General features: G+C 44.3%; 1 protein-coding gene across 3 annotated transcripts in view; it reads left to right on the forward strand.

Annotated features, from left to right (window-relative positions):
• roraa (RAR-related orphan receptor A, paralog a) overlaps window positions 1-14046 on the forward strand; it is a 147077-nt gene that overhangs the window by 104829 nt on the left and 28202 nt on the right. Inside the window, exon 1 of one of the 3 annotated variants that reach the window (XM_011607360.2) lies at window positions 2845-3043. The exons of the other annotated variants lie outside the window; for them this stretch is intronic. Within the exon in view, the coding sequence (XP_011605662.1) occupies window positions 3013-3043 (31 nt within the window). The 5' untranslated portion in view covers window positions 2845-3012. Of the gene's footprint in view, window positions 1-2844; window positions 3044-14046 lie in introns of those variants that run through there. 3 annotated transcript variants of the gene reach the window in all.

The following is a 14046-nucleotide window of genomic DNA, read 5'->3' on the forward strand; positions in this document are numbered from 1 at the left end:
AGAGCCCGCCGACTACAGGCTGCTTCGGAGCTGGAATAGTGAACATGGATGAACTCTGTGGTGAGCGCTTGCATGGAAAGACTACTGACAAACTGCTAATGAGGCCATTATCAGCTCTGGTTCTCTCCTCTGCTCCCAGGGCATCAGAGGATGCTCTGCACCTCATCTCAATTGAATTGAATTCCACAGGGCTTGTTTACAATAAATATGTTTGCTTCAATTAATCCGGGAAAAGTTCATAACACGCGGCCGGCTGGGCTCATCTGGCCTGGTGAATGACAAATGTGTTGTGTTTTTTCACTCCGGGAGTCGTTCCAACTTCACTATCATGGTTTCTGTCTTATAGCCAGCTCTGCAAACAATGACTGAGGAAAATAGTGCTGCCAATGGCTGCGCATGAGTGACATTAATGCCCACAGACAGTTGACGTCAGTGCCTCGGTGGCGTAATCAATACCCTAATGAGCAACTATCAGCATGGTATTGGCGTTCTGTCAGTGGTAATATAAAGCAGTCAAGGGTGAGTGGGATCCAGAGCAAACGATGCAGCTCTGTTTTAATCATCTGTTATTATTGGTATTATTGTCGTTGTTTAGGATACAAAAAATGTAACTTCAAATGTTTAACAAAGTAGAAAACCAAGAATTAAATGTAAAACTGTGAAAAGTGTTTATTTTGAGCTGGTGCGCACAATGCCATTAATGACGTCACACGGGCTTTTTGTGGAAGCGCTGTCTTCTTTTGTTGTGGTTTTTCTGTGACGCGACCTTGTGTTATTTGTTGTCAAGGTAATGTTTTTCAGGGGAACTTTAATGCTGAGAGTTCAGGTTTATTTTCCCTCAGATGATAATTATGCGTTTCTAATGACAGTACTACAGCAAACAATGCACACTCCAGCGTGCGCTCCCCTGCACCGTGAATGCAACAGCAGCATTCTGCACTTGTTTTTCTTCTCTTTGTGTTTATGGGCAGATTGCAGCTTGCTGCAGCATAGTGCATGATGGTAGATGCTCTGCTTATGAAGTATGCATTTTATCTGCTGTAATATAATCTAATCTTTTTTTGGCCTAATACATATTGTGCATCTCAAGCAGCCAATTAATTGTTTCCTAACCTGTAGGGATCTCTGAGCTCTTCAGTTACTCAGTTATCCACTAAAAAAACAGGTTCTCCCTCCACCTCTCCCCTGAGTTCATAATGTGTTATGTTATCTTCCTCTTGGATGTTCTTGGATAACTAGGCAGCACTCTCAACCCCTGCCATGTTTTGTATTTGTTCCCCACTTTAATTATCACTCAGTGTCAAATCACACTGTGCCAAGACATCCCTGGTTGAGGAGACATGTTCACAGAGGCAGCGGCCGTTGAACGCAGTCCTGCGTGGGTTTTCAGTTCTGACTCATCTGGTGAACTTTAGGGTGAAGATGCCAAACACTGAAACAAGACAGCTGCTGTCTCTACCATTATATTGTTTTCTGTGGTTTTAATCTATACGTGTATCTAACATCCCCATCCGGCTCGTGTATTGCTATTGGCCTCCAAATAATTCTTTTTTTTATGTCTTTTGCTCATTAGACTGTGCAATGAGAGACCACTGTCGACACAACATGAGTTAATGTGTTTAGTGTCTCTAATGGATCATAGAGGCCCTAATGAAACATTGTCATGGGAAGATTTATGTTACAAGCTGCTGACTCCTCATTTCCATTTCACGTAGTTAGGAGTACCTTTATTTAATCAGTAGAACACAATTGACTGTGTCCAATGAACACAGATATCATAAATAATCAAAATGACTTTACAATGTGCAACTCCTGCATCCCACGGATGCTTTAGTGTTGCCGCGTAACACCTGTGCCGAATGGAAAATACTAAATATTAAAATTTGTCTGTAAATTTCAGCTTTTTTTTCTGCCCCTTTTAATCCTTTGATTTTCGATTTTGCGGCTCCCAAAACTGAAGCTGTTTGTCTTGTAGATGATATGAGTGCCAGCGTGCTCACAGAGATGCCAAACACAAACGTGGGTATTGGCCAAGGCTGGATTGCACTAAAACTGGAATATTGTATCAGAGAGAGGCAGCTGGTTAGGAGTCAGAACAGATTATCATATGAGAGAGGATGAGCGGAGAGAGGGGGGAGGAGAGAGAGCGCAAGCACGAGGCAAGAGCGAGGGGGGCACTGAGGGGGGTGGGGGGGATGATTGCGAGGAACTCATCGCCCGGTCGCTGTGGGGTGGAAGGGATCATCCAAACCCTTCCGTCACTATCTCCCCGTCCTCACCTGTCTAAAAGAGTGTGTGAGAGCCCCAGAGTGAGACATCCCGGTCCTCTGAGAGGTCAGAGGAAGACGCTGAGGCTCCACTCGCCATCCCGCCGTGGAAGGGCCCACCGCTGCTTGCAGACATCTGGCCTCACACTGATCGCTCATATCTGCAGGCGGGGAGGAGGAGCGGGGCGTTTCGTTCTCCGAGCCACAGAAATATTACACATCCCCTTTTATCGCCTTATCCACTTCTTCTTTCTTACCCTCCTCCCTCTGTTGTTTCTCTCCACTCCTCCCTCGTGTTAGTCTAGCTTTTAATATCCCTTCTTTGACTCTTTATTCTCACCCTTGACATTGCACTGCTTTTCTTAAATACGAGGGGGGAAAGGAGAAGAAAAACTGTGCGCGCACAGTTGTGTGACAACATCCTTGCACTAAAAGATAAGCCACACAAGATAGCGAGGCTGCTGTGTCTAGCAAACCAGTTTGCGAGGCTCTGACTGCAATCAGGAGGAAGGCGGCCAGCTTCCCTGCCTGAGCTCTCAGCGCCCCTACTGGCTGCATGCTGTGCCAATCAAAGGCTAGTGGGTGGGGAGCAGTCAGACATGAGCACTGATGTCACAGTCACATGGATTCTGGTGTGGTCATGCTCGGAGGCTGAGAGGCAGAGCTGTGCTGGCCAGCTGCTGCTGAGACAGCAGTGCGGGGCTTTGCGCTGGTGATAGTTGTTCTCTTATGGACTCGAAGCTTAATGATGTATTTTGTGATTTCAGCTATGAAAGGTAAGAGCGTATGCATGCTGATCCTGCACTCTGAGTAACAAGTAGGGAAGTGCGGCACCGCTATACATAGCCTGCCAACTCTTTGCATTTCATTTGCAAGGCATGAGTGTGACAGCGAGAGAGTGAGAGAGAGAAAGCAAAGGCATGGGAGAGAGATATCAGTCTTAGCTTCAGAATGCATGCAAGTAAATTAGGATTCATTTTATATGTTTAATGTATTATAGCATAAATGTCTTGTTATGTTTTCTTAGCACAATCTGAGCTTGATGGTGTTTGGCTTCAGTTATCTTTGTGTGTGTTTCTGCCTGCTACTGTCGTGAAGAGGTGCGGTAGAAACCTCAGCCAGTCACCGCACATGACAAGAACATCTCCAGAGCGCCAGGGCAGAAGTTTTTTTGTTCTTTTCTCTTTTCAGCGTAGATGTGAGGTAGCATTTAGAGAGGGAGGTGGGGCAGAGGGTCAGGGAGGGTGGTAGGGAGGGAGACGGGGTGCTGTCTCTCTCCCTTTCTGCCCTGATCTTAATCCTGTTGTTCCAGTCCAGAGGACGTGTCTGTTCTGTGGGAAGATGTGTGTGGCAGCATTGAACGCGGGTCGCAGACAGGCGACACGGCACTGGCACGGCTCTGATTCTTCCAACTGATACTGGTGCATGTGTGTCTGTGTGTGTGTGTGTGTGTGTGTGTGTATACCCATGTGTGTGCATGTGCGTCTGTTGTGTTGTGTTCCACTGACCTATTTTCGGGTAGTCGGGTTTACATGCATGGCCATGGGAGCAGGACTGGGTTAGTGTGATGTTGATCTCGTACGCTCAGTCCCAGCTCTTCCACCACCAACCCCCCCCCCATCCAACATGGGCACTCATACATACACACTGGTTCAGACACACACTACACACACAGCAAGCACTTACTCTTGATTATCACACATATCAGCGCACTCTCGTTTTGCCATGGAGTGAAATCATATGTGTTCATGCTCACTCCTGATACGATCAGGCAGAACACGGCAGGAGTAGCTGACAATGGCAGGAAGAAAAATGTCAGAATGAATCCTTTGATTTGTTTTCCTTTTGTTCCAAAACTTCAAATTCCTATTTCAAAATATAGAAAGCGGCGTGCATACTATATATAAAAGCAATTATAATTTCTTTAAATCAACAGCTTTAGAGTGACATGACTAAAATGTCATTACTGTGGAATTGTTTAGTTGATTAGGTATGAAGGTACACCTCGTTCCGAGGTGTATCAGAGTGTGATATTTTTAACAAGAGCATCACAGTCATGAAATTATAAGATTACACTCTGCAGGATGGTGTCTTATTTCCAAGGGGAAACACGTGCCGGGTGGCCTCTGACCTGATGTTCTTCAGATATCTGTATGAAAGTTCATATTTCAGGTGTGTCGTGGTATATATAAGTTTGTTATTTTAATTTTTAATAATACTTTCTTGAGCCGTTTTTTTTCTCTTCCACACCCATTTCCGTCTCTGTGCTCCTTTGACAATTTTAACCCTCGTTTCATTTTAAAATGAGCTGCGGTTGTTGTGATCGGCCCATAAAATGTCAGAAATTAAATTAAACTGTGATCAAGGTGTAACTGGTAACACATTTAGCAGTTGGGCCAATTTATCTGAAGCATATTTTAAATAAATGAGGATGCTGTGCACGTGCATATTAATTGTTGACATTATAATTCCCGTTGGACGCTATTTTGGGGGAATGTTTGTTATTTTTCAGACTGCACGTTGGAGAAAAAGAACTGACATCAAACATCAGCTTTTCTCTGTGGCTTTGTCTTCCTGCAGCCACATCTTCAAGCGTCTTCCTCCCTCTTTAGCCTCTCTACCACACCATCGCCTCTCAAGTAGCTAATTACCTGTAATGGAAACATCCCTCTCATTAGCCCATGCAAATTAACCAGCCTACTCAGCACAATTAAGATGAAAATTCCAATTACATAATTAAAGAAAGTTGTTTGATGTGTGCATCAACAGAGGGGAAAAAAGGTAAAAGGTGTGTCTCATCAGTTTCCCTTATGTTTAACCTTTGGAGTGAAAAGCGCCGTTGTTCAGAAATGTGCAGCGGCGTCTTTAGCGGCTCACAGTGAAGCCAGTGCTTTGCATGCACACTGTACATAAATATGTAATTCATCATGAGTGTGTACTAGACTGTAAAAAATGTTCTACGGTGGTGAAGAAGGTGAAGCCAAATATCTTCTGATGGGTGCTTTGGGGCTATGTTAACAAGGCTGTAAATATTTGCCGTAGATGTGATAGTCTTTGTCTCTTTCTATCAGTGGACAAGTGAAGTGTTCACTTCCCGGTGCTGCCGGCTCTGGCACATTAAAGCAGAGGTTAACAAGATCGCCTGTTATCCGGTTAGAGACTGAGGCCACATAGAGCCAAAGGAGAAATTGCCACAGATTAGGGCGAAGGTAAATATAGCCACCTGCAAAGAGCTTAAAATAAAGCACTGATTACAAAAGAAGGAGTATTCTTGGAAGGGTTTATCTCTAAATGCCTTTTTCCCCTGCATTTACATTCTTTATTTGTCGAAATTGGACAAAATGTCTGTGACGGGCAGGGTGTGTGTGCCGTAGCCCCTGTCTGTTGCCCCAGCTGGCGGTGGATGTGGACCGGCGTCCCCACAGGTTATTAAAGAGTGTGCGGCGTGCCAGTCTGTGCTGTGCACAGTCAGATGAACATTCCGGCTACCTGGATGTGTGTGGAGGTTCTGTTTAATGAGATATTGACTGCCCATCGAGGGCATGGATTTTTTGATTTGGCTTCATGGAAGTTGATGAGGTGCAAACCAGAGAGGATGAGAGGGGGCCAGTGACGGCCACGAAATTATGAGGTCGATATTATCCTCTGACATGATGCTTATGTGCTGTTAGGACTCCTAATAACAATGGTAATAAGTGGGTAAACGTCTAAATGAATTCACACAACAGATTGGATATGTTTTATATTTATACTTCTGCATCTTCCGTATAACTAATTATTTGCATGAATGATTTACGTGACTATTTCTCTCCTCTTTCTGTCTTATCTCTTCTCCACCCTCTTTACCCAGCCGACCACCAGCAGATGGGTCCCCCTATGTGGGCCTGGTCCTGCTCAAGGGTTCTTCCTGTTAAAAGGGAGTTTTTCTTGTCACTATTGCTTGTTTTGGGGTCAGCGTCTGGCATTCCGTAAAGCACCCAGAGATCCTGAATGGAATTGAAACGCAATATAAATAAAGCTGAACCGAATTATATTGCAGAAACTTCATCACACCTCCTGGATCCAGGAGGGGTTCAGTCTTGCTCTCTGTCTGGTACGACAGGGAGCTGATTTTAGTCAAATTCCTGCAGCGTGAGGGTGATTTCCTGCTTCACTTTCACTCTGCGTTTCAGGAGTCACTTCCCGATCCTTTGAAGTGTCTCTCTGTCATGCAGCATTTAGCTGCAGATAGAACACTTCCTCTGTCAGCACTCCTTAGATAATCATATACCACAGTCCACGGAGTTAAGGAACATTTCCACTTTCATTTTCTCCTCTTTCTTCCTGTAAATTCCGCCCTAGAATATGTACAAAGACGAGAGAATCTTTGCTAAAACCTTCTGCTTTAGTTTTATTTTAGCGAATCACGGTCACGGTTAAAATATGCAAACTATGAGGATTGGACTTTTAAAAAAAAGAACTTGTAGAAATACTGAAGTTAATAATAGAAAGAAATATTTGTTCAGCCTTGCGCACCCTGCCTCATAGGCTTCGCCACTTGGGGCTCAGAAGTTAACAGCATTTTAAGAGTGTAGGGTGAAGTTTTTTCCCCTGTACTTTCATTCTGAGCTTGTTTCGTACCGTTGGCTCTTTTTCTCTCCTCTTTAGGGCCTCTGGAGGACCGTCCATTGGCTTTTTGAAGTTGCATCAAAGAGGAAATGGGGGAGAAAAGGCCTTATTGATTTTGCGTTTTGTCTGACTCAAACACCGAGGACAGAAAAACACGTCAGGAGTCAGGTGTTGGCAGCGGGGCAGCCGCCTCTCCAGTGTTTCAGCCACAGAGGGACGAAGGAAGAAACTTAAAAAAAAGGAGTAATGCACCTCTCTCTGGAGTCATGCATTTGTCCACTTCCTTCTATCATTTCTCCTTACAATTGTGTTGTTATTGTGGGAGTAAATAAAGCCCCGTTTTCCACAACTGGAGACAAACCGTCCATCGACACGCTGTCGGGCAGCTTTTCCTCCTACTCTCTCAGACCAGTAACTCCCAGTTCCTGACAGCATTCTCCAGCTGACCTGCTTCTCCACGAAACTGTTCTCTTCTCAGTTGTAATCAGATGCTCCTGCTAAGCTAGCATGCCGGTAGCGTGCCAGAAAAAGGTGAATTATTGGTGTGCTTTATCACCTTCACCCACCTCCTGTGTCAGCCCGGCAGAGGTGAGAAAAGAGACCTTTTCTGCTTTTAATGTGACCTCAGATGACTAAAAAGCCTTAAAATGTCAACAACAACCACTAAAAATGACCCGTATAGCCTACCCAACACTCACCCATCTGTATGTTATGTCATCATACTGTTTTTTTTTAACTATTTCCCGTTAGCATTATTGATGCTCACATTTATCAAAGCAATTAGATATTTGATCTAAACAAATTGATACAGCATCCAAGATGATTCACTAAAATTAAAACTTTTAAGCCTTCCTAATGAAAGCATCAGTAACTGACTCCACTTTTATATATCAATATATATCTTACCCAAAATACCAAATAATTAGAATTTTTTTTTTTTTTTAAACTCTGTTTATCCATTAATACAAAGGCTTTTGGTAGTAATTGTGTTGCCAGAATGGCAGTGAAAGTCTGATGCAGAGACAAAAATGATAAGGTCAGAGGTCGCTGCAGCTGAAGTCACACTCCCATCCCCTCCACGGAGAGCGTCTGTGGCATCCAGGGATGGCAGTGGGAAACAAAGGATGAAAAATGAGAGGTGCATGGAATTTTGATGAGACAAGGGAGCAAGGCAAGCTTATAAGAAAGACAAGCGCTCAGATGCTTGATTACAAAAGGGGGAGAAGTATGTAAGGCGTTTGATTACATGTCCCAGCAGAGGCCATTAGGGGCTCTACTTGTAAGACGGCATCATTTACACTCGTGCGATCTGATGTCTGCACCGGTGGGGAGTGGGGATAAATAGAAACAATGATTGCTTGAGTCCTCCAGCACACTAGGGGGTGCGTTTCGGAGCAGGTGAATGAAGTGGGTCTTTAAAGTTGTTGCGTTCTTCCAACTTCAGTGCCAAATCTAACGCTGATGGTGTGTTGCCACAAAGCAACAAAATGAAACTTGGTGGAGTCTTGCTGAAGAGGAAGAAGTGAACTCTCAAGGTTTGCACCATCCGGCCCCCCTCTCCCAAACTACAATTCATGAAAGAAATTATAATATCATAAATAACAAACGCAAAACAGCCTTGCCAGGGCAGCCTGCCCGGGATTGATTTTTATGCACATGCATTCATTGGAAATAAAGGAAATGCTGTTTCAGTGCTAATTACGGAGATGAAAGGAAGGCGAATGTGCAAGGCAATGAACTTTGTTTTAAACGGAGCACAGTTTTCTCAGGGACATGGTGCTTCAATAAAGCCCGGCATCATTTACACTCTCATAAATTATTATTTGAATCTATGCCGTTTGTAGTCAGGCATTCCAACCAACAAAACAATGTATTTCCGTGACAATAAAGTGTGGGTTTCCCAGCTGGAGCTGAAGGGCTAACTGCTTGTGGAGAGATCCTTGACCTATCTGGAACGAGCTCCTTACCCCCCCTCTAGCCATTTGAAATATCTGATTGCTGATTATGAGTTTATTCCCCATTGTGCTGGAGTCTTTTGGATGTCAGGATCCGTCCCTCCCTTCCCAAACTGATTAAGGAGCTGGAGATGATACTATAGCTCTTTCAGGGAGATTGCTCAAAGACTCTCAGAGAGGCTGCTAATCGCGAGTGCAGCTGGCAATCATCCACCACCGACTTTTTTCTTTTCCCATCGAGGTTGTTTTGTCGTTTTTAAGTGGCTTTTTGCCACAACGTTGTCTTTGTTCCCCTGGGTTCCTTCTTGCTGGATGAGAGCTTTGCTAGTGCTGAGCGCAGGTCCTTGTCAACCTGGCTGCTCGGCTCAGCCCAGTCCCGCCTCAGCAAAGACCCTCACTCGAGGTCCCAATGTGTGCTTAATATCGCCTTTTTACAGGAGGCTAATTTGTGCAGGAAAAATCTTCATCTCCGTTCGGAGAAGCTCGCCGGTCTGCTTTTTTTCCTCACTCGGGACAAAGTCATCAGATAAATTGAGAGAAATAGCTCCTCCTAAATGTTTTTCGTCAACTTTTACAGGATTTTTTGAGACTCAGTGAGTTTCTGACTCAAGGAAACAAACAAATTTTCATTCAAGAAGACACACAAAACTGCCATATTTGCTTGCAGGGATCTGTCACTTAGGTACAAATCAGCAGCTGTCGTCTCTGTGTTTTGTTTTTGTCAATAGTTGGAGGGAAGAGGGAGACACTCTGCTGATGGCTGTTTTAATGCCTTTAATGTGCAACTCGAGGCGATAGAATCTGCCCAAACACAACATCCTCAATTATTATCAGAGCTGTGTACGCAGCCCAGAGTTAATGATGTCCCACTGTCAAACGCATCACCCGCAACTGCATTGATTGCTGCCTAAATATCCAAAAAAGTTATGTCCACTCAAATACCAGCAACATACGTCAGTGTCTTAGATTACAAGAGGTTTAGGAATAGAGTAGTAGTCTGCTTAAGTTCTCTTTCTGCAGTCACCAGTAAAGCTAATAGAGTTTAAAATGTCTTCTCTCCCAGATGGAATTAGCCCAGCTTCCTCTTGAACAGTTAATGGCATTTCTTTTTTTCTTTTCTTTTTTTTTTTTGGAGTTCAACACTGTCAAGACACCGAACATGCTGCTTGAGAGAATTGTAGCAAAAACATCTAAAACTCCTCCCAGACTGTCAACTTTTTGGAATCAGATGTCATTTGTTTGCATGTAAAATCCGCAGTGCTGAAATATTAACTACATGCAGGCATATTTCTAATTCTCTTACTGCATGGATGAACGGATGCCGAACTTTTTCTCTAGGCTGACCATGGTAGCTCCCTTCAGGTTTACCCAAAAGGGTAGATGGTTACAGGAGAAATACCGTACGTTTGACACACCTTGCCCACTTGACTGTGGGTAAGGAAGTTGTTGTTTTTTTTTGACACGTGATTACTCCGGGTCTTCTTTGATCTCAGCATGGATTTTTTTTTTCTTCCCTTCCCTTGATGTAGGATTATTATAATTTATACATGAGGGATTGTTTTTTTCTTTAGCCTTCACAAACTTGAGTAAACATTGTATACATAGCAGATTAACATTTTATTAATTTACACATTCTCATTACTAAAGCCCCGAGGTAATTAATCCCAGACCATAATGTATAAGAGATAGACGTGTTGAAGTAATTTATTCGTCTCTACTCTTACCAAGCGTGAGAAAAAGTGTCTGATCAATTCCTCCCTTAGATGTAGCTCTTTGAAGACATGCAGTGCCTTATGAGAGCACCACTGCAGTATTTTTTCACTAATAACAAGCCTGCAGAAGCTGCGATCGCTGCATAAACACGCGCAGCATTGTTGCCCGTAATTCTTTTTAAATATTCAGACCTTACCTAAAGGTTACGGCTTGCGCTCGTCCGGGTGGAATCGATTTAGCTCGGCTCAATTTGCTGAAATTCTCCAGAAAAACGCTTCCCCGCGTACAGTTTTGGGGGCCTTTTTGTGCTTTCTGATGTGCAGATAATTTTCTGGGCATCCAACCAGGGTACATGAAAGCACAGAAATATCTCTTAAAGTCAAAACACGATGCTTGTCTGATTATCTGAAAAACTTTGAGCTTCCTGTGTAAAACTGAAAGGATATTCAGTATCACTGTACACATTTTGTGAAATCCTCACAACACGTGAGGACGTGAATAACTGAGCATTATCCAAAAGCAACAGCAATTAATGCCTGTTAATGTGGAAGGTTTGAGAGATGGAACTGCTAAATGGAATAAGAAAAGAGACAATTTAATAGTCACAAAAGCTTCCAGTGATGAAGGGTTTATTTTTAAAAATACAAAAAAAGCTTTCTGCAGATTAAGTCCACTGTATGGTTCCCATTGTGAGGGAAACAAACTGGGCATTATGGAATTAGTGTGTTTGTTACGGCAAATAAATCACCAATCTATCCTCGGAGCATATGACTGTTTTAATGGGATTGCGTGATAGATCCTTCCTTGTTTTTGAGTGGGGGCAGAGGCAGACTTTCCCTGGCTGGATTAGAGCTGGAGCCACAGTGGTGTCGGCTCGGCGTCTCTCCGCTGACCCAGGTGTGCTGTCTACATCCAGTATGGATGTGCAGGGCTGCCTGTGTACTCAGGTGCTGGGAGACTATTTGCTGAAGGTCATTTGGGATCATGGCGTGCCATTAATAATTCCTGAAAGCATTCAACATCTCCATCTGTTGTGCGCGTCCATCGCTCCACTTCAAAGACAAAGGAAGCATCTGCAGGTAAGCGTTAAACCTGCCTCCGGGCTAAAAAAAAACGTTGGAGGTGGGATTCTTTTAAAGAACACGTCTCTGGTCATCGTGCACTGATGTGCACGTATTACCAATTCCTGTCTGCCTGCACACTTAAAATCTGGACGGAAATCTGCATTTGTACAAGCAAGAGTTGAAAGGGCCAATGTTTGTCTTAACCACTGGGTTTCCTGTGTGCACGTGCGTGTGTCCAACTCGCCTCACATCACCTGCGCAGTTAAATTTAAGCAATTTTCAATGACACACCTGCTTCAGATCCTGCAGGGCGCGAATGGATGGTTGGCGGTGGCGTGTGCTGCCCCGGTCCTGGCGAGCACAGTGGGCGAGGAGGCAAGTGCCCGGCTGAGTGAAAGATGGCAGCATGTGAGGAGGGTGTGTGCACACAGCTGAGGCCATGACAGGAAACAGTCAGAGCTGTGCTCCTGCTGCTCCATCTTCCACCGCCAGCGATAGATCTCCATTTTCATTTCGCTAATAACACAAGCACAGCGCTGATGATGGAGCGGCCAATCAGCTTGCTGCGTAGCTCCGGTGGAGCTAAAGTTTGCATGAAGGTGTTTTGCAATGCTGCAAGATGATAGTGCATCATTAAATAAAGCATCCAGTTGCTGCTACTTCACCCTTCACACGTGGCCTGCTGATAAAGCACCTGTGCTAACTCCACCATCGCTCACCCGTGGGCTCTTGTACGGTACTGTAGGGCTGACCGGTGAGTCCACTCCAATAACCATCAGCTCCAAACTGCTTAGCCTAGCCAATTTGAATTTCATATCTCTGCTGACTCACAACCCTGTCAAGACCTTTCTTCTTTATCCTGTCGGTGCCTGTGGTGGACTCTCATCACGAGCAATGTGAATTAATTATTCAGATTAGAAACCGAGCCACAATTAGTGCGATATTTGTCAGAGACTTTGTTTTGGCTTAGCGGTGGTATCAGATCAGGACGTGACTGCACAGCCACGATTGCTGGTGAAGGCAATTATTTTGTTGCATGCGTTAATTCACAGTCCTTGAGTATAAGTTAATGGCTGGGCAGGGGAGCTGGAAGAAAATGATTGTGGCTGATGAGACGTCCACAAAGTAGCCAGGGAGAGCGCGCACGCCAGCCGCGGAGCTGGACAGCGGCTCAGATCGACACGATAAAGAAGGACTGATTGAGCTGCATAGATCCACAGGAAGCTGAGCGTTGGGGTTCAAGGTTATCTGGACAAATCGGACTCCTGTTTCCATTCATCCTGCCCTCACCCAGCAGCTAACCCTTTCTGGACAAACTAGCAAATTAGCAATTCTGATGTCTGCAAGCAGGTCTGGCAAGGGAATGCCTGTGAATCCTAATGCCATGATTAAACTTTCATATGCATCCGGGGGAAGTGCTTCATATACAAAATAAGCAATCTCTTTTTATAGTTCAGCACTTTAAATAAGGCTATTGGGGCAGGCAAACAGAAGCCACTTGAGCAGGGTTAGTGGCCCCAGACCAGGCAAAAAAATTGTGATTTTTCATGTTCTCACAGACTAAATATTTTGTCTTTCTCCATCACATATTATATTATATCTTATGACTGAAGCTGTATTTGATTTATGATAATGAAAAGTCATTCGGTCCACTGCAACTTTTTCATCTGTAACTGACCCTCCCCCAGTTCTCAACATGATCCAGATTAGCGTATTAAATGGTAAAGTAGAGAGAAATGAGTGCTGAGGAGATGCAGGACGTACAGGGAGAGCAGTCAGAGCGGTGAGCTGGGCCTAAATGTGAGATGGTCTTATCAGGCTCTACCTCCTGCTGAGCCACAGCATCATCTCCCTCTGCTGCCCAATCCCAATGCTCCCAAAACACGGGCCTTCATTAGCCGGGCTAAATATCCCCGTTCTCCGCAATCTCTATCACTTCTTGCCTTGAGGCAATCCGATAATTACCTGGTCTCATTTCCCCTCCTTCTGGCCAGTGGGGAAGCGTTCTGGCTTGCATTACTTTGCATGAAATATTATCAGAATATTGCACATTTCTCCATCCTGCAGCTCCTGACACAGGAAATATGGAGTCACAGCATCCGTGATTGACAGGTGTCTGTCTTTCATCTCCCTCTGAGAATAGCTGCTTTGTTCCGGAGTTACAGCGCTGGTTTTGACGGAAAGAGGAGCGAGACCGTGTAATGTGTACAAAGGCTTTGTTGCTTTGTTTAACCGCGTCTGCCATTATTTCTGGGCAGTATTGTTATGTGCTACATCCCTAATTGTTACCTACAGGGGTTGGCGCAAAGGTATTCAGGGATTTTCTAAACTAATCAGTTTTACCCATGGAAGCTATAAAAGTAGAGTAGCAACTTTTCTGTCTGAACAGTGAGTTTGGAAATATAAATATTACCAAAGGGGATGGGGCGCCATCGTGAT

Source organism: Takifugu rubripes, chromosome 9 (assembly GCF_901000725.2).
Source record: "Takifugu rubripes chromosome 9, fTakRub1.2, whole genome shotgun sequence".
Classification (NCBI taxonomy): Eukaryota; Metazoa; Chordata; class Actinopteri; order Tetraodontiformes; family Tetraodontidae; genus Takifugu; species Takifugu rubripes.